This window comes from Oncorhynchus tshawytscha, linkage group LG08 (assembly GCF_018296145.1).
Source record: "Oncorhynchus tshawytscha isolate Ot180627B linkage group LG08, Otsh_v2.0, whole genome shotgun sequence".
Lineage (NCBI taxonomy): Eukaryota > Metazoa > Chordata > Actinopteri > Salmoniformes > Salmonidae > Oncorhynchus > Oncorhynchus tshawytscha.
Genome location: NC_056436.1, coordinates 55,743,419 through 55,763,967, shown reverse-complemented (window position 1 = coordinate 55,763,967; position 20,549 = coordinate 55,743,419). Strand labels below are relative to the sequence as shown.

At 42.1% G+C, this 20,549-nt stretch overlaps 2 protein-coding genes across 3 annotated transcripts in view; one reads left to right on the top strand and one right to left on the bottom strand.

Annotated features, from left to right (window-relative positions):
* The window catches only part of spata5 (spermatogenesis associated 5), a 130,342-nt gene extending 124,500 nt beyond the window's left edge, over nt 1-5,842 (bottom strand). The window contains exons 1-9 of one of the 2 annotated variants that reach the window (XM_042325652.1): nt 5,571-5,842; nt 4,166-4,290; nt 3,814-3,971; nt 3,353-3,411; nt 2,374-3,045; nt 2,100-2,229; nt 1,903-1,959; nt 1,634-1,757; nt 569-670 (exon numbers count right to left, since the gene is read on the bottom strand). In XM_042325652.1, the coding sequence (XP_042181586.1) occupies nt 569-670; nt 1,634-1,757; nt 1,903-1,959; nt 2,100-2,229; nt 2,374-3,045; nt 3,353-3,411; nt 3,814-3,971; nt 4,166-4,290; nt 5,571-5,739 (1,596 nt within the window). In that variant the 5' untranslated portion in view covers nt 5,740-5,842. The remainder of the gene's footprint in view (nt 1-568; nt 671-1,633; nt 1,758-1,902; nt 1,960-2,099; nt 2,230-2,373; nt 3,046-3,352; nt 3,412-3,813; nt 3,972-4,165; nt 4,291-5,570) is intronic. The other variant, XM_024429447.2, reaches the window with a different exon arrangement.
* A 23-nt stretch (nt 5,843-5,865) lies between these two features.
* On the top strand, nt 5,866-20,501 carry LOC112256301 (nucleoside diphosphate-linked moiety X motif 6). The gene is made up of 5 exons (XM_042325653.1): nt 5,866-6,446; nt 6,846-7,049; nt 15,993-16,048; nt 18,535-18,589; nt 19,086-20,501. Exons 1-5 carry the CDS (start codon nt 6,179-6,181, stop codon nt 19,472-19,474), a joined length of 972 nt encoding a protein of 323 aa, XP_042181587.1. The 5' UTR covers nt 5,866-6,178; the 3' UTR covers nt 19,475-20,501.
* Nucleotides 20,502-20,549: the final 48 nt, after the last annotated feature.

The window sequence follows — 20,549 nt, the reverse complement described above, 5'->3', positions numbered from 1 at the left end:
CTAACTGTAGATATAAATGCATGGGCTGAAGCATGGGGTTTTTCCATCTGCATTTACCCCATTGGACACAACATCCTGATTGTTATTAATTACTAAAATAATATATACTTTTTTTGTTTCTATTGCAAAGTAAGTCGTTGCCCTTTTTAAGACGCCATTGCCCCTTTAAGAGCTCTGTTGTGCAGCTGCACAAAACTGCATTTGTAAAACGATGCCACGTGTGCAATTGAAGGAGTAGAGAAATAAACATGGTATCAACGGAAAACTGGGATCCCCCTCTTTTATATCAGAGGCCAAAACTTCTTTCAAAATACATTTACCAAAACTGTTTAAAAGTGTTTCCCCCGCGATTGCATTAAGAATTGTTGTGCATTGACTGCTGGTCAGAATACATGCTTAGCTCTCCCAACTTGAATGCGCCTCGAGAGGAATATTACGCTCTCGTAGTGATTCTACAATAATCTCAAAAACAACCTCACCAGAATCCATATGACAGAAATCTATCGCAGTGACTGAGAACTTTGACCCCTGCATAACCTCTTCACTCTGGCTAAGCTGAATTACCCACCTCCAGTTCCTTGTCGAAGCGTCCGGGCCGGCGGAGGGCGGGGTCCAGGGCGTGGGGCCGGTTGGTGGCCCCTAAGACCAGCAGTTGGCCTGAGTGGCCCTCCTGGAGGAAGAGACAAACCAGGTCAGGGAATAAATAATAATATAGATTGATAATCAATAAACGAGGCGTTTTAATGTAAGAGAGGGATTGGAACAGTAGGTGTAATAAATCATTAATCATAGCCCTAACCGATGACACCGGCACTAAAAGTTCATCAAACATGAACAACATTTTCAGACTGTAAATGTGTCTAAGGCTTAATAACTTACTAGTTTACATCTTCTGAAACCATCAGGTATTATCTGGCAATGCAACATTTACACTTTAACAGAGCTCCTTGTGCTATATGCGAAAATGAACGTCCCTAGCTAGTTTACACGCTGCTGTGTTTTCCGAGGGTGGTCCGGCTGAGAGAGATGAAAAATGATTCCATTTCCACCTTCCCCGCTGACCTCCCTCCAATACCACAGGGCTATCAGGGGGGCCAAAACACAAATAAATTACAGTGAGAGAGGAATTCCGTGTGGGTGCAGGAAGTGCTTTCTCCACATTCCACAGCAGCAGGCCCATGGTGGTTGGATTATACAACAAGCCTTAGCATTGGTCTGGAAAACAGACAGCAGGAGGGAGAGCAGCTGCTTCAGAGCACCATCTGCACCATGGAGCTGGGCTGGGGAGATGAAGATGTACTTGGCGATAACGTGATGCTAATTTGGCACGTCATGGAGACCGGCGGTGATGGGTTTCCCAGGCTCCCTGTGTTCTCTAAGGGGGAGGAGGGCGGCTGTCGAGCCATCTCTGTTCGTGGGCCTGAGCTCTCTTTTTCTCATTAGCCTGATTCGCTGACAGAACACTCAAGATTCAGCAGACACTCAGGAGATACAGACAGAGAGAGAATGTCTGAAGGATGTCCAGGAGAGAGCGGGATGTATTGGATGTCAGTCTGCACTTCCAAGGTTGATGTGTTTATAAAATAAAAGTATCACTGTAGAGATTGTGTGTATACTCTGTAATTGCACTCACTGAACCAATCCCATCCATGAGAGTGAGGAGGGAGGCCACAACGCGCTTCTCCACCTCGTTCTGAGCCCCCTCTCGCTTGGGACACAGCGCATCCAACTCATCGATGAAAATGATTGCAGGCTGCCTGTGTAAACAATGCAAAGCCTTAGTTGTTGAACACTTCTTAGAATACTCTACTTTTTGTGTAGTGAAATGTATATTGATGATAGGATTTAGAAAAACACATACAAAAAGGGCACAAATACGGGACACTTGTTTTCATTATTTACCTTTGAGAGGCTTCTGTGAATATCTGTCTCAGTCTGGCCTCTGTTTCTCCATAAAACCTGTAAAGACAGGTTGAACACAAAATAAACAAAGGTAATTTGGTTTGGCTGTATGAGCATCACTAACCCTCAATATATGATCTTGAACTTATACTTGGTACCCAACCACATTTCATTAGGTAGGAATAATGTGACCATACTTGCTCATGATTTCTGGACCGTTGATTACAATCATGTGTGCACCGACCTCATTGGCTATGGCTCGTCCAATCATAGTCTTTCCTGTTCCTGGGGGGCCATAAAGGAGAACTCCCCTAGGAGGTGTGATTCCTGTATAATCAAAAGCACAAAAATGCATAAAATCAGAGTTGAGTTTTCATGAATTTGAGCTACAGCAAATTGTTTTTAATTAAGAATTTTCCAATTCAACTTGGTACAGAGTGCCACCTTGAAAGGAATAACATATCTGCATACCGTAATTGGAGAAGAGCTCTGGGTGTTTGAGAGGCAGTTCAATGGTCTCTCGGATGACGTTCAACTGGCTGCTGAGGCCCCCAATCATACTATATGTGACCTTTGACCTCTGGGCCGCTGTATCCTCCATCTTCTCCTCTTGAGCCTCTTTGTATCTGTCTCTGAACTTCACTTTAGTGGAAAAGGAGAGGCAGTAGAAGGTGTCAGTGCTCAGAGCTCCACCAGGGGGAGTAGTCAAGTGTTTGTCTGTGTTGGTCTGCTCTGGGCTGAGGGCACTCCTATCCTCCATCTCCAGACTGAGGCTGCCCTCCTTGGGCTCAGTGGAAGTCTGGGGGTTGCAGGGGGGAGTTGGGGGGACACATGGCACACAAAAGGGCCTGCAGGGGGTACTGGCTGCAGGACCAGGCTCCCCCGGATCCCCGGCCTGCTCCTCCATGGTCAGGAAGCTGAGCTGCAGAGACAGGTCCATGGAGGTAGAGCCCAGGGCGGAGGTAAAGCGCAGTGCGGAGCTCATCAGAGAGGTGTCCTCCGGGTCAGGCTCCAGTCCCGGGGAAGGCGGGGGTCTCTCTAGGGAGAGGCCGTCCACCCCTTTCACCCGCTCCACCCGCAGACTGCACGCTCGCCCAAAGTACGTCAGGGATAGGGAGTTTCCAGGGAGTGGGATCTTTCCATCTAAAATATAACCATTTGGACACTTACTATTAAGGTAATGCAATGCAAAGTTTTACATTGAAAAGTTGCATAACCCTCCTATATTTTTTTATTTTACCTTTATTTAACTAGGCAAGTCAGTTAAGAACAAATTCTTATTTTCAATGACGGCCTAGGAACAGTGGGTTAACTGCCTGTTCAGGGGCAGAACGACAGATTTGTACCTTGTCAGCTCGGGGATTTGAACTTGCAACCTTCCGGTTACTAGTCCAACGCTCTAACCAATAGGCTACCCTGCAGCAGCCCCATGAAAAATAAACTGGCTTACCCAAAGATCGGAGGAAGAAGTTACTGAATTCCTCCGAATTGAGCGCATCATCCTTTAGTCTGCATTGATAAATGAAAAGCAAAAGACAAAATGTAATATTCATCATGCAATTAACATAACTGTGAAGGAATTTCTGACTCATCACTGAATTGACTATAAAACTGTTGTTGCACGTGCCTCAACAGCAGATGGCGACATTAACCTATAGTATAAAACTTCATCACCTGACAGCAAGGAAACTGTTCTACTTTGTGCTGCCATGGGTGTATGTGCCTTTTGTAATCAGGATTCAGACATCTTTGACTTAATGGGAGTATCAAAAACAAATATTTCCTGTCGTGAAGTTGTCCTTCCTCCCAATGTACCAACACCTCTAAAGACCCAAGGGGAATACGACAGCAATGGCATCATTGTTCATCATATTTATGGATTCACAAGTAGCTTTAGCTCTACTGCTTTACCTGGTGGAGAGAAGCACCTCTTCTGCCTGTAGCACAGGTCCTGTCAGGGGATGAACAGTAACTCCATCCCCAGGCTTCACTTTCAGGCTGTTCTGAGTACTTTTCAGTAGGCCAACTTTACCGCCAGGGAAAGACGCTGCCGGCCAGGCCAGACACACCTGGGAAAAAAATAATAATAATCAGCATATAAACTTGGCCTGGAAATGATCCGACAGCATTTGGGTTAGTCTAATATTATTCAAGATTGACTGTTATTGTCTGATATTGTCTCCCCGTTGTTCAATTCATAGTCAATAAGTAAATGCACATATACAATATACCTATTACGTTGATGAACACACTGTTGACATACCTCTTGTTGCCCAGTATTGCTCGACAATAGGACTGGTCTTCCAATGCAAATGTTACCAGACTTCATTGCATTTATGCTCAGCTGGACAAGGAATGCTCTGCATCTTTTGGAAAGCTTATCATCTGCTGTATACAAATGTTGACATGGGGGTGACATGTAAGACAATAAGAGGGTAACACGCATGGCAAAAGCCATGTGATCATGACTCGTAGTTCCACCACATTACACATAAGTCATTGGATGAAGGCGTCTTTTGTACGGGGGAGTTTTGTTAAACGCCCCGACTCTCAGTCTGAACATTAACACGCATCACCTGCGGTATGGTTTTGGAAGCAATAAGGACCTTATCTTCCATATGAGCGAGAAATCCTTTTTTTTCTTCTTTTTTTTAAACAAAATATTAAATTGATGCACACCTTTATACGGTTTGTGTTCCCACACGGCCATATCTCCGAGTTACAGTGTGTGTTTACAGAAAACAATGTTGACTACCTGTGCTAATTATATAACTATCTGTGTCTCCTAACACGTGTGTAAATGGGAAAACGGACAACACAAACTTGATGTCACGGAAGAATATTGTTGGCTACAACTGTGTTTAAACCGGTTAAAACAGTGTCCTGCACAGGAGTCTGCTGAGGGGGGCTCATAATAATGGCCGGAACGGAGCAAATTGAATGGCATCAAACACATGGCAACTGTGTGTGTGACGTATTTGATATCATTCCCCTAATTCTGTTCCAGCCATTACCACAAGCCCATCCTCCCCAAATAAGGTGTCACCTTATAAAAGTGTGTATTTTCCATTTGTTAAAATATGTTTTACCTGATATGAAAGTAAAGGGATTTACACTTCTAGAACATACCACAGTTAATAAACTATTTTAATTTAGATTGAGTATTTGGCTTTCAGAGGCAATTCGCCTTCAAACGGAACAGGTATGGTCCTTGGACAGTTAGGAGTAACGGTAGGCTCCTTTAATCCATTATTGGGTTGTGTGTACCCATATGCAACTTAACCAAAAGATGGGTCTGTGTATCAAGCTACACCAGGGTCCTCTTAACCTTGTTCCTGGAGCACTACCCTCCTGTGGGCTTTCGTTTAAATCCCAGTTGTAACTAACTTGATTATGTTTATAAACCAGCAAATTATTAGAATTTGGGGCGCTAGATTTGGGTTGGAGTGGAAACCTACAGGACGTTAGCGCTCCAGGAATAGGGTTGGCGAGCCCTGAGCTACACCATACATCCATCAGGTAACTTAAGTGCATGCGCAGTGCTAGAGCTCTTGTTCATTGGTGAACAATCTTCATGGTAAATGACATTTCCATTGTATTCAGACATGTTATCGTGATAGTATCATAAGTGCAGCAAAACTAGCTAACAAGATACAGTAGCTGGCTACCTTTCTCAATGAATTCAATGACAGTGAACGAGTTGGGATTCTTGCTGCCTCCCCCCTCGTGCCCCGAGCTTTGCAAGCTAGTTGAGTCACTGGAGCCATCTCTCAGTCCGCTTGAGTTGTCACCTTCAATGACTCTCCTAACTTTGCTTTTGTTTTTCTTTGAAGACATTTCTCTAATTCAATTTTGCAATAGCATAGCTACGTGTATAACATAACTTTGATCACAAGCATGGGTGAATCCGCTAATATACACTTCCTGGTTAAAGTTCAGGTCCTCCTCTTTTACCGTAAAGCGTATAGTTAAATGACGTAGTAAATGCTGCTTTGCCACTCTGTTTACAATTTTGCGCAAAAACGGACGATGTATTGAAATATATATTTAGAAAATTATATATAGCTATATTATTATATAGTTTTGTATAGTATACTTTTAGTTGTTAGCAACTTACTATAACACAGCATGTAGCAAATATGTCCAAATAAATTCGAAGTACAAGTGTATTACGGTGTTTATGCAACTTCAGAGTGTTGACTTTTATGTAACCGGCGAGTAAATTCATATTTCACGGACGCGTTTTCATCTAAATATATTTAAAGGCTTTGGTAACATGGCAACGCTTACTCGCAAACTATTACCTCTTGTAAGAAACGCGCTTTCAAATCAAACGCGCCTCGCATACGCACATACAGGGTCAATGAGGGCTGTTCGAGCATTCACATGCTCAGCAAGCCTGTTACAACTACAGAATGAGCATGGGACAAATGTCCATGGTTTGACTGGAAAAGTGGACAGATTCGGCGGAGTGACAGTGAACCTCGGTGACAGTGATTTCCCGTCGGATATCAGCGAAGGAGTATTTAGTAGTCTACTGCGAGGTTAGTATAGATCGATAGATGGACACGACTGTATGGTGTTGCTTGCAGGCACCTTCTTGACTTGGACAGAAAAGAAGCAAACATGCATGACATGCAAGAACCTTGAAAATGCACAAAACAATGCATATTGCCTTATAGCCCAGCTAGTTTGAGGGCCAAAGAGGGCAGACAGATATCCTGGTTAATAAGTGATGATGCACAGTACCAGCAGTAGGGAAACAATCAATGACTCAATGGCACTTGTTAAAAACCAATACAAATAATTCTGAATATATATTAGATTCAGATTCATTCTAATTAATATTAGACTTTGATAAATCTACACGGACATTGAATGATGAATCTAGTCAGACATGCTCATTGACACCCTCTGACTGTGATGTTTTGTTTGCTTTTCAGACTCTTTGGCTCAGTGGAGGACAGAGGGCCGGGTGGCTGTCTGGCTTCATGTGCCCATCTCTTTGAGCCGCTGTGCCGCAGCAGCTTCTGCTCATGGCTTCACCTACCATCATGCCAAACATGACCAAGCCATTCTGGCTCTGTGGCTGGGAGATGGGCAGAGCAGGCTGCCTGGGTTTGCTACTCATCAGATTGGAGTGGCAGGTACGCCAGGTCTACTGCCCTGACCTATATCACAGATTCATACTGCTCAGGATCAGGTGTTAGGTTCAGACCTCTGGGTCAGGTCTGTTTCAGGTTTCTTGAAGCCTTCTGCACACACACTCATGCCTTACTTGTGTAAAAATACAGGTAAGGCAAACCATCAGTTATTTCCACTTGTCACTGGATGAACTACAAATCTAGTTTGTGTTTGACTTGCAAACAATGTCTGTGATAGAGAACATTTTTGATGGCAGAGTTTGTTAAATCACCACCAGTCAACCACCAGGTGGCATGCTGTTGACTTTATTCCTCCCCAAAAGTGGATGCAAGCATGTCAGAACATGTCTGTGGAAGGAGGATGGCAAAACCTGGTCTGATGGCATGTTTCCAACAGTGACTTTGAATAACCCACCATTTATTTCTTCCACAAATTGAAGAGTTTTTGGACTGCTAAAGAGTATTTGTACCAACACAACACACATGGTTCCCAGTGGGGTGGGGGGAAGTACCCAATTATCTTACTTGAATAAAAGTAAAGAGACCTTTAATAGAAAATGACTCAAATGAAAGTCACCCAGTAAAATGCTACTTGAGTAAAAGTCTAAAAGTATTTGGTTTTAAATATACTTAAGTATTAAAAGTACATGTAATTGCTAAAATATACTTGATCAAAGTACAAGCATAAATCATTTCAAATTCCTTATATTAAGAAAACCAGACGGCACCATTTTCTTGTGGATCGACCAGGGGCACACTCCAACACTCAGATATCATTTACAAACGAAGCATGTGTTTTAGTGAGTCCGCCAGATCAGAGGCAGTAGGGATGACCAGGGATGTTCTCTTGATTAAGTGTATGAATTTGATCATTTTCCTGTCCTGCTAAGCATTAAAAATGTAATGAATACTTTTGGGTGTCAGGGAAAATGTATGGAGTAAAAAGTACATTATTTTCTTTAGGAATGTAGTGAAGTCAGTTGTCAAAAATATAAATAGTAAAGTACAAATAACCCCTAAAAAACAACTTAGTACTTTCAAGTATGTTTCCTTCATTACCTCACGTAAACAGCAATTGAACTGTGAAAAAATCCACCTATTGTGTGTTAGTGTTCTCATGATACCAGAATTTGGACTTCAAGACTGAATACAGGTTTACTATCAGGACTTCAAGACTGAATACAGGTTTACTATCACAATACGCGATACCATCACGATACTCTATACTAAAACGATACCACGGCGAAAGAAAAGGCATATTAGCCAAAGTCACAATGGCACTTGATGCAGTGCTACGGCTCTTGTCAATCGTTGGGAATCCTTTGAGTTTAATATCCTTACATTTGAATTGTTTTGCCTCAAACATTTTCTGAGACAGCCATGTATGCATTAGTGAATCAATTATACAGTCATACAATAAATTTGACTTTGGTAGAAACAATCTAACTACGTAACAGAATAATGGTAATTTACTTGAATGGTAAATCTCTTGATAAACTGGGTAAATCAAGATGTAGCCTAGGCCTATCCACAATACAGGTGAATGCATATTCAATAGGAGTGTGGGCATACATTGAGTTATTGAGACTCATTTCATGGGGCTACATGAATTCATGTACCTTTCTACTGGCAATTTGGTCCACTCTCCAGCACCAAACTGCTCTAAATCTTCAATGTTTGAGGGATGCCCTCCACCATCTGCTCTGGGGCGGCAGGCAGCCTAGTGGTTTAGAGCTCTGGTACTGGGGGCCTTGAACATTTTATTTATTTATTTCACCTTTTATTTAACCAGGTAGGCTAGTTGAAAACAAGTTCTCATTTACAACTGCGACCAGGCCAAGACAAAGCAAAGCAGTTCAACACATACAACAACACAGAGTTACACATGGAATAAACAAACATACAGTAGAAAAAGTCTACATACAGTGTGTACAAATGAGGTAAGATAAGGGAGTAATTACAATATAGCAATTAAACACTGGAGTGATAATGTGCAAAAGATGAATGTGCAAGTAGAGATACTGGGGTGCAAAGGAGCAAGATAAATAAATACAGTATGGGGATGAGGTAGTTGGATGGGCTATGTGCAGTGATCTGTGAGCTGCTCTGACAGCTGGTGCTTAAAGTTAGTGAGGGAGATATGAGTCTCCAGCTTCAGTGAATTTTTTTTTTTTCAGTAATTGGCAGCAGAGAACTGGAAGGAAAGGTGGCCAAAGGAGGAATTGGCTTTGGGGGTGACCAGTGAAAAATTCCTGCTGGAGCGTGTGCTACGGGTGGGTGCTGCGATGGTGACCAGTGAGCTGAGATAAGGCAGGGCTTTACCTAGCAAAGACTTGTAGATGACCTGGAGCCAGTGGGTTTGGCGATGAGTATGACGCGAGGGCCATCCAACGAGAGTGTACAGGTCGCAGTGGTGGGTAGTATATGGGGCTTTGGTGACAAAACGGATGGCACTGTGATAGTCTGCATCCAGTTTGTTGAGTAGAGTGTTGGAGGTTATTTTGTAAATGACATCCCCGAAATCGAGGATCGGTAGGATTGTCAGTTTTACGAGGGTATGTTTGGCAGCATGAGTGAATGATGCTTTGTTGCGAAATGGGAAGCCGATTCTACATTTAATTTTGGATTAGAGATGCTTAATGTGAGTCTGGAAGGAGAGTTTACAGTCTAACCAGTCACCTAGGTATTTGTAGTTGTCCACATATTCTAAGTCGGAACCGTCCAGACTAATGATGCTGGACGGGCGGGCAGCGACCGGTTGAAGAGCATGTATTTAGTTTTACTTGCATCTAAGAGCAGTTGGAGGCCAAGGAAGGAGAGGTGTATAGCATTGAAGCTCTTCTGGAGGTTCTTTAACATAGTGTCCAAAGAAGGGCCAGAAGTATACAGAATGGTGTTGTCTGTGTAAAGGTGGATCAGCGAATCACCAGCAGCAAGTGCGACATCATTGATGTATACAGAGAAGAGTCGGCCCAATAATTTAACCTTGTGGCACCCCAAAAGAGACTGCCAGAGGTCCAGACAACAGCCCCCCTGATTTGACACACTGAACTCTATCAGAGAAGTAGTTGGTGAACCAGGCGAGGCAGTCATTTGAGAAACCAAGGCTGTTGAGTCTGCCGATAAGAGTGTGGTGATTGACAGCGTCGAAAGCCTTGGCCAGGTCGATGAATACCGTTGTACAGTATTGTCTCTTATCGATGGCGGTTATGATATCATTTAGGACCTTGAGCGTGGCTGAGGTGCGCCCATGACCAGCTCTGAAACCAGATTGCACAGCGGAGAAGGTACGGTGGGATTCGAAATGGTCGGTAATCTGTTTGTTAACTTGGCTTTCGAAGACCTTAGAACGGCAGGGTAGAATAGATATAGGTCTTTAGCAGTTTGGGTCTAGAGTGTCTCCCCCTTTGAAGAGGGGTATGACTGCAGCAGCTTTCCAATCTTTGGGAATCTCAGACGATACTAAAGAGAGGTTGAACAGGCTAGTAATAGGGGTTGCAACAATTTTGGCAGATAATTTTAGAGAGTGTCCAGATTGTATAGCCCGGCTGATTTGTTGGGGTCCAGGTTTTGCAGTTCTGACAGAACATCAGCTATCTGGATTTGTGTGAAGGAGAAATGGGGAGGCTTGGGCGAGTTGCTGTGGGAGGTGCAGGGCTGTTGACCGGGGCAGGGGTAGCCAGGTGGAAAGCATGGCCAGCTGTAGAAAAATGCTTATTGAAATTCTCAATTATAGGGAGGAGGTGCTCTTGTTTTCCATGGACTTTACAGTGTCCCAGACCTGTTTTGAGTTTGTGCTACAGATTGCAAATTTCTGTTTGAAAAAGCTAGCCTTAGTTTTCCTAACTGCCTGTGTATATGTGCAAGGCATCATGATATCAGCAGATTATCTGGTGTTTTGGAGTCCAATGTTCAACCCATTGTCCAAAAACGGTTTAATTTGAAGGCTGTGAGTCATCCAGCAGGACAACAACCTCAAACCCACATCAAAAACCACCCAGGAAAGATTCAACAATAAATACTGGACTGTTCTGGAGTGACCAGTCAAGAGTCCACATCTGAATCACATCCATAACCTATGGAGAGAGCTGAGAACAGCAGTTGGAGGGCACCCGACAAACATTGAAGAATTAAAGCAGTTTGCTGATGAAAAGTGGGACAAACTTCCAGTAGAAAGCTGCAGCAAGCTCATTGATGGCTACAAGAAGCATTTGTCTGCAGCTATCTTGGCCAAAAGCTGTGTAACCAAGTGCTTGCTCTGGGGGTATCTATAATTTTGTCCATGCCATTTGTCTTTATTTTCTCGATTAAAATTGTGAACTTAAGTTTACCAAAATAAAATTGGTTCTTCGGTGTTGAAAATCCAATAACACAGCAGTGACCAAAAGCTTTTTTTTCTTTTTTTTTGAGAAGAAATGGGGGAATTATTCAATAAAGGTACAAGGGTGCCCATATAATTGGTCGGAACTGTATGTCAGACCACTTGTTCATCGTAGGCGTAACACACGCACCCCGCGTGTGCAGTGACTCCACACCAACCTACCCTTTCGGAAGAACAGTCTCACCCATAGAGTATATCAATATCCAAGCTGTCAACTGCAGCAGACAATAATTTTACATGACCCACAATTCCCCTCTGTTGATTTAATTGGTCTGCTGCCTCATTCCCGAGTTAACGAACGGACCCAGGAAACTTTTCCTCTCCACAGGCTAACCTAATGATGGCTTTTCAGTCTGGTACCCGGGCAATCTCCTGTGATGTGGTTGGCTGGGGATGACATCAATTTCCACACGGAAGGCCAAGTTGAGGATTAGACAACCCATCCCTCGCCACACATCTGGGAAATTCATTCAAGGACTGGATGGTGTCCTGGTGAGACGCCAGACGGAAAAATAAGGGCCCATTTCCTTCCCCCCCGGAGCTGTCAACAGAAGCAAATAGTTGGCCGTCTTAGTCACAACCTGTTGGGGAAAAAAGTGATTTATTTGTCAAAAAAAGACTGCTCCCACTAGGCCGAATGGGATGGCAAACATTCCACAACTATTGCTGAGTCATCCTTTCTGTTTCACTATAGACTGTACTTGTTAATTCCTTGTAAAAGGCCCCATAAGCACTGTGAAGTTCGTAGGAACACATCAAATTTGGTGTCAAATTGAAAGCTAATATTTTTGAGAAAGTGAGGCACACATACAAGCAAAGGCTTTGATTGCTGGTCAAAGAGATGGAAAGGGGGTCTTAGACAACATCTAGCAGCAACAGTCTAAAAGTTTTAGAAATACAGCAAAGTAAAGACCCCTGCCAACTAATATCAACATTTTATATTTTGTTTTTGGCAGAAATGATTGCCTATTGTCATTCTCTTACCAAAAACCCACATACAGTGCCTTGCAATAGCATTCAGACCCCTTGGATTTCTTAAAATGTTGTGTTGCAAAGTGGGATTAAAATTGATTTAATTGTAATTTTGGTCAGCAATCTAAACAAAATACTCAATGTCAAAGTGGGATACATTTAAGATATTCATTTTTTTATTTATCTTTAAAATATATTTAACTAAAATATAGTCCTTGCATAAGTATTCAGACCCTTTGTTTAGGCAAGCCTAAATTAGTTCAGGAATAGAATGTGGCTTAACAAATCACATAAGTTACATGGACTCACTCTGTGTGAAATAATAGGGGTTGGCATGATTTTGGAATGACACCCTTCTTCTGTCCCATTTCCATCTGTAAGGTCCTTTGGTCAAGTATTGAATTTCAAGCACAGATTCAAAGACCAGGGAGCTTTTCGAAAGCCTCATAAAGAAGGGTAACATGGTAGGTGGGTAACCAATAACAAATTGAAAACAGACATTGAACAAACAGACATTGAACATCTCTTCAAGCATGTTCAAGTTAATAATTATGCTGTGGATAATGTATTAAACCACCCAGACACATCAAATACACAGTTGTCCTTCTGAACTGAGCTGCAGGACAGGAATGAAAGTCTCCAGGGATACGGCGCAGGCCTATGCACAAGTGTTCAAAAATGCAATTTGCAGGAAACACCGTTCTAAAATGCACACTGCACATGCGAGCAAATTCATGGACAGAGATGGAAATATCGGTTAGAAAAGGGGAGATCTATGCAACAACTATCATGGGTTGCTAATATGAACAAGATAGTGCCTTTGGCTGCTAGACAATTAATTAAAGTTTAAAACCAATAGAACAGGAGAATGCATATGAGGAAGTCTTTATAAAATAATTGTCAACAGAGTTACCAAAAAATCTGTGACAATATGACTGCAACTGAATTGGCTACAATGGGAAATCATAGTAGTCACAAACCACAGTTTGGTCCCCTGTTGTTACTGTCCTCCCTTCCACTGGCATACTGTTATGTTCAGCTCATAACGGTTTTCTTTCTGTCGTCTGGTGGTCAAAGCAAGAGTGTGAAAACAGTCTGGAAATCCCTACCCCGCTCTCTCCAGTTTATGTCACCTCTCCTGGCTCTTACTGACACCTACCCATGAGTCCCCTCTTTCCATTTACTGTAACCAGTCCCCTCACAGACCATTGCAATTTGGTCAGTCTAAATCTGAACCAATATTGGACGTCTATTTCATAACTTTGGACAGCACATTACAATACAGAAAAGTAAAATATAGGATCAGTACAGTATAACTTACTGTAGTGTACTGTATTGAACTCTACTGTGAACTCTACTCTACTACAGCTGCACCATCGAGAGCATCCTGACTGGTTGCATCACTGCCTGGTATGGCAACTGCTCGGCCTCCGAACACAAGGCAATACAGCGGGTAGTGAGAATGGCCCAGTACATCACTGGGGCCAAACTACCTGCCATCGAGGACCTCTATATTTGCATAACCCCCCCCCCCTTTTACACTGCTGCTACTCTCTGTTGTTAAGACACTAACAGCTTAGGTAATTAAGGTCACAGTTATGAAAACGTAGGACACTAAAGAGGCCTTTCTACTGACTGAAAAACACCAATGTCCGTACTGTGAGACGCCTAAGACAGCGCTACAGGGAGACTGGACGGACAGCTGATCATCCTCGCAGTGGCAGACCACATATAACAACACCTGCACAGGATCAGTACATCCGAACATGACACCTGCGGGACAGGTACAGGATGGCAACAACAACTGCCCAAGTTACACCAGGAACGCACAATCCCTCCATCAGTGCTCAGACTGTCCGCAATAGGCTGAGAGAGGCTGGACTGAGGCCTTGTAGGCCTGTTGTAAGGCAGGTCCTCACCAGACATCACCGGCAACAACGTCACCTATGGGCACAAACCCACCGTCGCTGGACCAGACAGGACTGGCAAAAAGTACTCCTCACTGACGATTCACGGTTTTGTCTCACCAGGGACGATGGTCGGATTTGCGTTTATCGTCGAAGTAATGAGCGTTAGTTACACTGAGGCCTGTACTCTGGAGCGAGATCGATTTGGTGGTGGAGGATCCGTCATGGTCTGGGGCGGTGTGTCACAGCATCATCGAGCTGAGATTGTTATCATTGCAGTCAATCTCAATGCTGTGCGTTACAGGGAAGACATCCTCCTCCCTCATGTGGTAGCCTTCCTGCAGGCTCATCCTGACATGACCCTCCAGCATGATAATGCCACCAGCCATACTGCTCGCTCTGTGCGAGATTTCATGCAAGACAGGAATGTCAGTGTTCTGCCATGGCCAGCGAAGAGCCCGGATCTCAATCCCATTGAGCACATCTGGGACCTGTTGGATTGGAGCGTGAGGGCTAGGGCCATTCCCCCCAGAAATGTCTGGGAACTTGCAGGTGCCTTGGTGGAAGAGTGGGGTAACATCTCACAGCAAGAACTGGGAAATCTGGTGCAGTCCATGAGGAGGAGATGCACTGCTGTACTTAATGCAGCTGGTGGCCACACCAGATACTGACTGTAACTTTTGATTTTGATCCCCTCTTTGTTCAGGGACACATTATTCCATTTCTGTTAGTCACATGTCTGTGGAACTGGTTCATTTTATGTCTCAGGTGTTGAATCTTGTTACGTTCATACAAATATTTACACATGTTAAGTTTGCTGAAAATGAACGCAGTTGACAGTTTATTTAGGATAAATCACCATGAAGAGAATGACATTTATAATTATGCATTTCTGTATAGTACAGATCAGAGACCCATGATGTCATTCTCTTGCATTCTGTTACTGGGTGTTAATTCACTTCACTTACTGTAATTCATTAACCAAAATATATATATTTTTTAAACTCAAGGTGTCATGTCATAGCTGATACCCCATTCTTTCTGCAGACATCTTTGAATCTTAATTCAGAGTAGATGTTTGGAAAACTTTGTCACACAAACTGTATCACACCTTTTATTTAATCAGGAAAATCTATTTTTACAAAAGAGACCTTTTAGTCTGTAATCGCAAGCCACGGTGGTTTATGATGGTCCAGAATTATCGGTGTGCTACCTCACTATAGGGGAATGGATTGTCCTCCTTGCCAAATTAGAGCGAGAGTTGGTACAGCATAACACATTCACAGCAAGCGCAATCATTTCATGATCATTGCAGGTTTTTTGTTGTCTAAATTGCTAAAAATGTAGCCTCAGAATTACAGTCAACATTTCTCTCAAGTCTCCGATTTGTTTTTTGAGTTGTGGTGGTGGCCTCTCTGGCAGCATGGCTAAAGCCCGGCCCCAGGCCACTCACTGCTCACTCCACATGGGTCAGTTTAATGAAACCTTTCATGTTCTCTCAAACCCAATAATTACCGCTCAACTCAATGCCAACTGGTTTCTAGTCAGTTTTCTGGAAGCTGTCTTCAAAGTTCTTTGGCTTACACACCAGCAATGATTAAATAATTAGCTTAATAACACTTTCATTATCATGCTGTTATGTCTGTATTTTCTTGGCTAGTAACTTATTTGATTTTGTCTATAAAGGTGCAGTCGTTGATGAGTCAAATGGAAAGGTTCTCGTCGTTCAAGACAAAAACAAGGTATTGTACTGCTTCTCTGTATTTTATCAAAGGGGGACTGAACTTCCCGATTGGCCTCGTTTTTACTTAGCTTTCTCGGAATGAAATGCAGCGGCCGTGGCTGAAGCCAAACGAGTTGTCTTGGGTGTGTGGTTTAATGTGGGTGTCTCTTGTGTGTATGTTCACATGTGGCAAGCATTTGTACATTCTCTCAGCCAAAACAGTACACAGTTAGTCACTCACCCTTCTAGATAACTTGAAACAATCTAACCAGGTCTTTTGTTGGTTTGACTTTGGATAGCCTATCTCCGGGGCTAGTTAGGGACCATCAATAAATTACACTTTGTAAATGGGACAATATTTTCATGTTGCACACCTTTTAGTTGTCTCATTAAGTGCTTTCAGTATTTGTATGTGAATTTCTACAATTTATAGTGCGTTTGATGGTTTTATGTCATTGAAATTTAGAGCTATTGACATTTAAAAATATTTTCCCATGTACATTGTGTAATTTACTTGATGGTCCCTAACTAGCCCCCATAGGGATATTGAATGTCAAACCAAATTGACCGTGGGCATTATGATTGGGTCGTGTGCAGCTGCGCTCCAAATTGATTATTACTTTGGGCAGGATTAAATAAACCCAACCCAAGGAAAACTGTTACGGTATCCCATTTTTTCCGAATTATCTCGCAAAGACTGACGAGACTGACTTTATGACCAAAAATATCCTATTTACACTTTGTTGTAAATTTGGACTCCAGATGAAATGTTTCATAATCCGTTTTCTACCAGAAATTATTTATTACCTTCAGTTGCTTTTAAAATGTCCATATAAGGCAACAAAAAAAGTTTTAGTTCACCATTGCAGAAGAAAAATCGACTTGCATTCTAGTGATCTAAAAAGTGTCTATCTAGGGAAGCAAAGCTAAACCATTGTAAGATATATTATGGAAAAATAAAACTTTTCAGTCACAGTCCAACTTCTGGACCTCAATGTGCTTCATCTAACTCTCATAATCCCCAATCGACACAGGGGTGAATGGCAGTAGTTGTTTCCTTCCTTCCCACTGCTATGAATGGCTCTCGTTATGTCTTTATTTAGGCAGTTTTCCTGGCGTCTGCTGCCCCTCTGTCTGTCCCTCTCCCTGGGGAGAATTACTCTCCTCTCAGACTTTACCTTGACTTCTGCTGCGGCACCATCTCACATAGCATAGCTCCTCACAACATTATGCAACCTCAAGCAAACATTCTTAACCCATGCCGAGTACGCCACACAACATTTCCTACATTACAATAAAGTGTGGTCGCAAAGAATTCCCCTGTAAATTTCTAAAGCAATTTGCAGTGTGGAAGTATCAAAACATCACTCAATGGCAACTCTTTGGTTGAATATTTATGTGTTCCCAATCACTACAATAGATAAAGAGTGGTGCTTATGGCACATTGTCTTGCGTGTTAGTTTTTTTTTAGGAAACAGCAGTCAGTGTTTGGGAAGTGAGAGGAGTGTTTTTTTTATCTCCTGTCTCCTCGTCATTTACTGGAAGAGGGCCTCTTGCACTCTGTCTGGCCTTTGGCCATCAGCAAAGTTTGGCAGGCTAAGCCCATCCAGAGCCGCTCTGGGGTTGTGTTTCCTGAAAGTGAACCCCTCTGGTTCATTATCACCGACGCCTGTGCCAAGACAGCAAATTAAAGGGATGCTGGGTAATTGCTTTGTAGCTAGGTGATTTGTGACTGAAACAAGATACAATTTGTCGTGTTGAAATCTGATGAAGTAATGTGTAATGGGTTGATGTATGTTTTTAGAACAATAGGAGTCATCGGCTGTTTGCAATTTAAGAATTACAAGTGCAAGTTAGTCATGGTTCTTATTTGCTATTCGTTCCATTTGTTGTTATTCTTTTTTTAACTTATCTGCTCGTGACCACACTCTCCAGATTAATTCAATGCCTAGACTGTATCAGATTACCCATATATAGAATCACAGCCACATTGCCAGAGCACATTTAGGTAAACCACACAAAACATGGTGTATATTGTTAAATGATAAGTTTATTCTTACATTTTCCTACATTGTAAAACAAGTAGCTCCAAAAATAAAACGATTGTTTTTCAATAGCAAAAGTATATTTTTAATTAAAAATTAATCAAAAACTACAGTAAATGTATTCAACAACTACATAATTTAACCAGCAGCGATCTGTCTTTAAATATATTTAAAGAGTGGTGAAAACACCAAACTTAATTGCTTTGATTTTTTTTTTTCAAGAATAACATACAATCACATCAAAATGAATATTAAACTCATAGGGAATATCCAAGTGCCTAACTTATAACATCAATGCATACATTTTACCAAAGTGTGGATTTAAGTTTGGATTTGGCCCTATGCACAAACAGTTGTAAAATACTTATTAATGCTGAAGTACACTTTCAAAAATAAAATACTTGAATGCAACCCAAATTTGAGTCCTAATACAAAATGTATTGTTGTGATTTTATATTAGACAGTAAATGCATGGAAGTTCCCTGGAGGGCTCTCGGATCCAGGAGAAAACGTTGGTGAGTGACGCAACCACAACTTCATAATCCTGTATTGTAACTGACTGTACACAATACATTAAGGTATACCATACACAGAGAAACTGCCATCTCAGACCTTCACGTGAGCTACACTCAAGTATATACAGTATCTAAACAATTTGACTTAAAACAACAACTTCAAATAACACTTTTACAAGTTCAACTTGTTTAACTTTTTGAAGCAGCTTTGAAACATAGACCCACCCTCTGAAGCAGCGTATGTGACTAAAATACATACAAATTGATTTCCCTTTATTTTTAACCATTTCATTTTCGTGACTTAATGTTCCATTTTTGTACTCGCATGCGTATCATACAAAAATGTTGATACAGAAATGTCAGTTATTCTGTGAGCATTATACAGTCAGATAGATATACAGTACTGGAGGTGTCTTGACAAAGATATTTTTTTTTAAAGAACAGTACAAACATTAAATCCATGTATCCTCATCTCCCCCCCTTCATTCTCTTCAAGGCACCACTGCGGTCCGAGAGGTCTTTGAGGAGACTGGAGTCCGCTCTGAGTTCAAGTCCCTTCTGAGCATCCGACAGCAGCACAACCACCCGGGTGCTTTTGGTATGTCCGACATGTACATCATCTGCCGCCTCAGCCCTCTCACTCATGACATCAACTTCTGCACCCAGGAGTGCCTGCGCTGCGAGTGGCTGGAGCTAACGGAGCTAGCCAAGACATGCGCCACAACACCCATCACTAGCCGCCTAGCCAGCCTCCTGCTTCACGGCCTAAACCAGGGCTTTGACAAGATTGATCTGGCTATGGAGGAGCTGCCGGCAGTCTACTCAGGGAGGTTCTACCAGCTGTACCACAGGGAGCTGCCGCAGGTGCTAAAACACAAGGCCTGAGGACAGGGTTCCGGCCTTGCCTAGCACAACGATGCTAATTGCACTAGCAGTCAGTGCTTGTCATATTAGCGTGTGGATGGTGTTTTACCATACTTGGAAGTGTATATTTATGGCAGACTGGAATATGTTTTTATAAACTGTTACTAGGGAAGGAGGGTGTAGCAAATGGTACCGATGATGATCACTGTAAAGGACATTTTGCACAAATCACAAAATGTTCCTCGTCTGTAAAAAATCAAATAAAAATACACAATTTGAAGAAATTGGCAACTCTGTTTGGGAAGAACCTCAGGGCCACTAAGTTCTAAAATCAAACAACTAATTTATATTTTAAGATAGAGAAGTAAAATATGTACTAGGTCTACTGTTTGTCTTGCAATGAGTTTAGTGTAATGGTGTGCTTGATTTAGCGTTGCCAACCCAATGTTCTATTTGAAGGTTTTATCAAGTAAAGTTCTGGGCATAAAAGCTAACCTTAACTGCCGTGCAGTAAAACTTTACTTTTTAAAGCCCAGAACTACTAAGTAGGATTTCACTTTTGTCTAAAATGATGTATTTCAAAATTGTTAAATGAAGAAAAATAAGCAGATTATCAAAGTACGATACAATATTTGAAGCAGCCTTAGTTAAACTCACATTTATATAGCTGAATGGCGAAGGTGCATAAAGATGGAGGAATTCAGATATGACATTGTTTGAGCACTATCCAGAGTTTTTAAACTACGGTGCGTGACATGGTTCAATGCGCCAATAAATCAGCACAATCTACTTTTTAGTTTTTTCAAATTGTAGCCTTCTTGGAGCTAGAATTGGTATCGTGTATACTTGTACTAATGCCGATATAAAAAAAATAATAATAATGGAGAGTACAATACGGCGAACTTAGCATATTAGGTGTTTGTAAGTACACGGAGGGACAGCAAAAACATTTTTTTTAAATACATGTGGGCCGCCAACTTTATGCACATTCACCATTGATTGAAATGCCTGCCATTAAAGAACCCAACTGCAGGGATGATGTCACTGAGGATGAGTGAGCTTTGTCTTTTTCATATCTCGTTTGTTTGTTTGCACT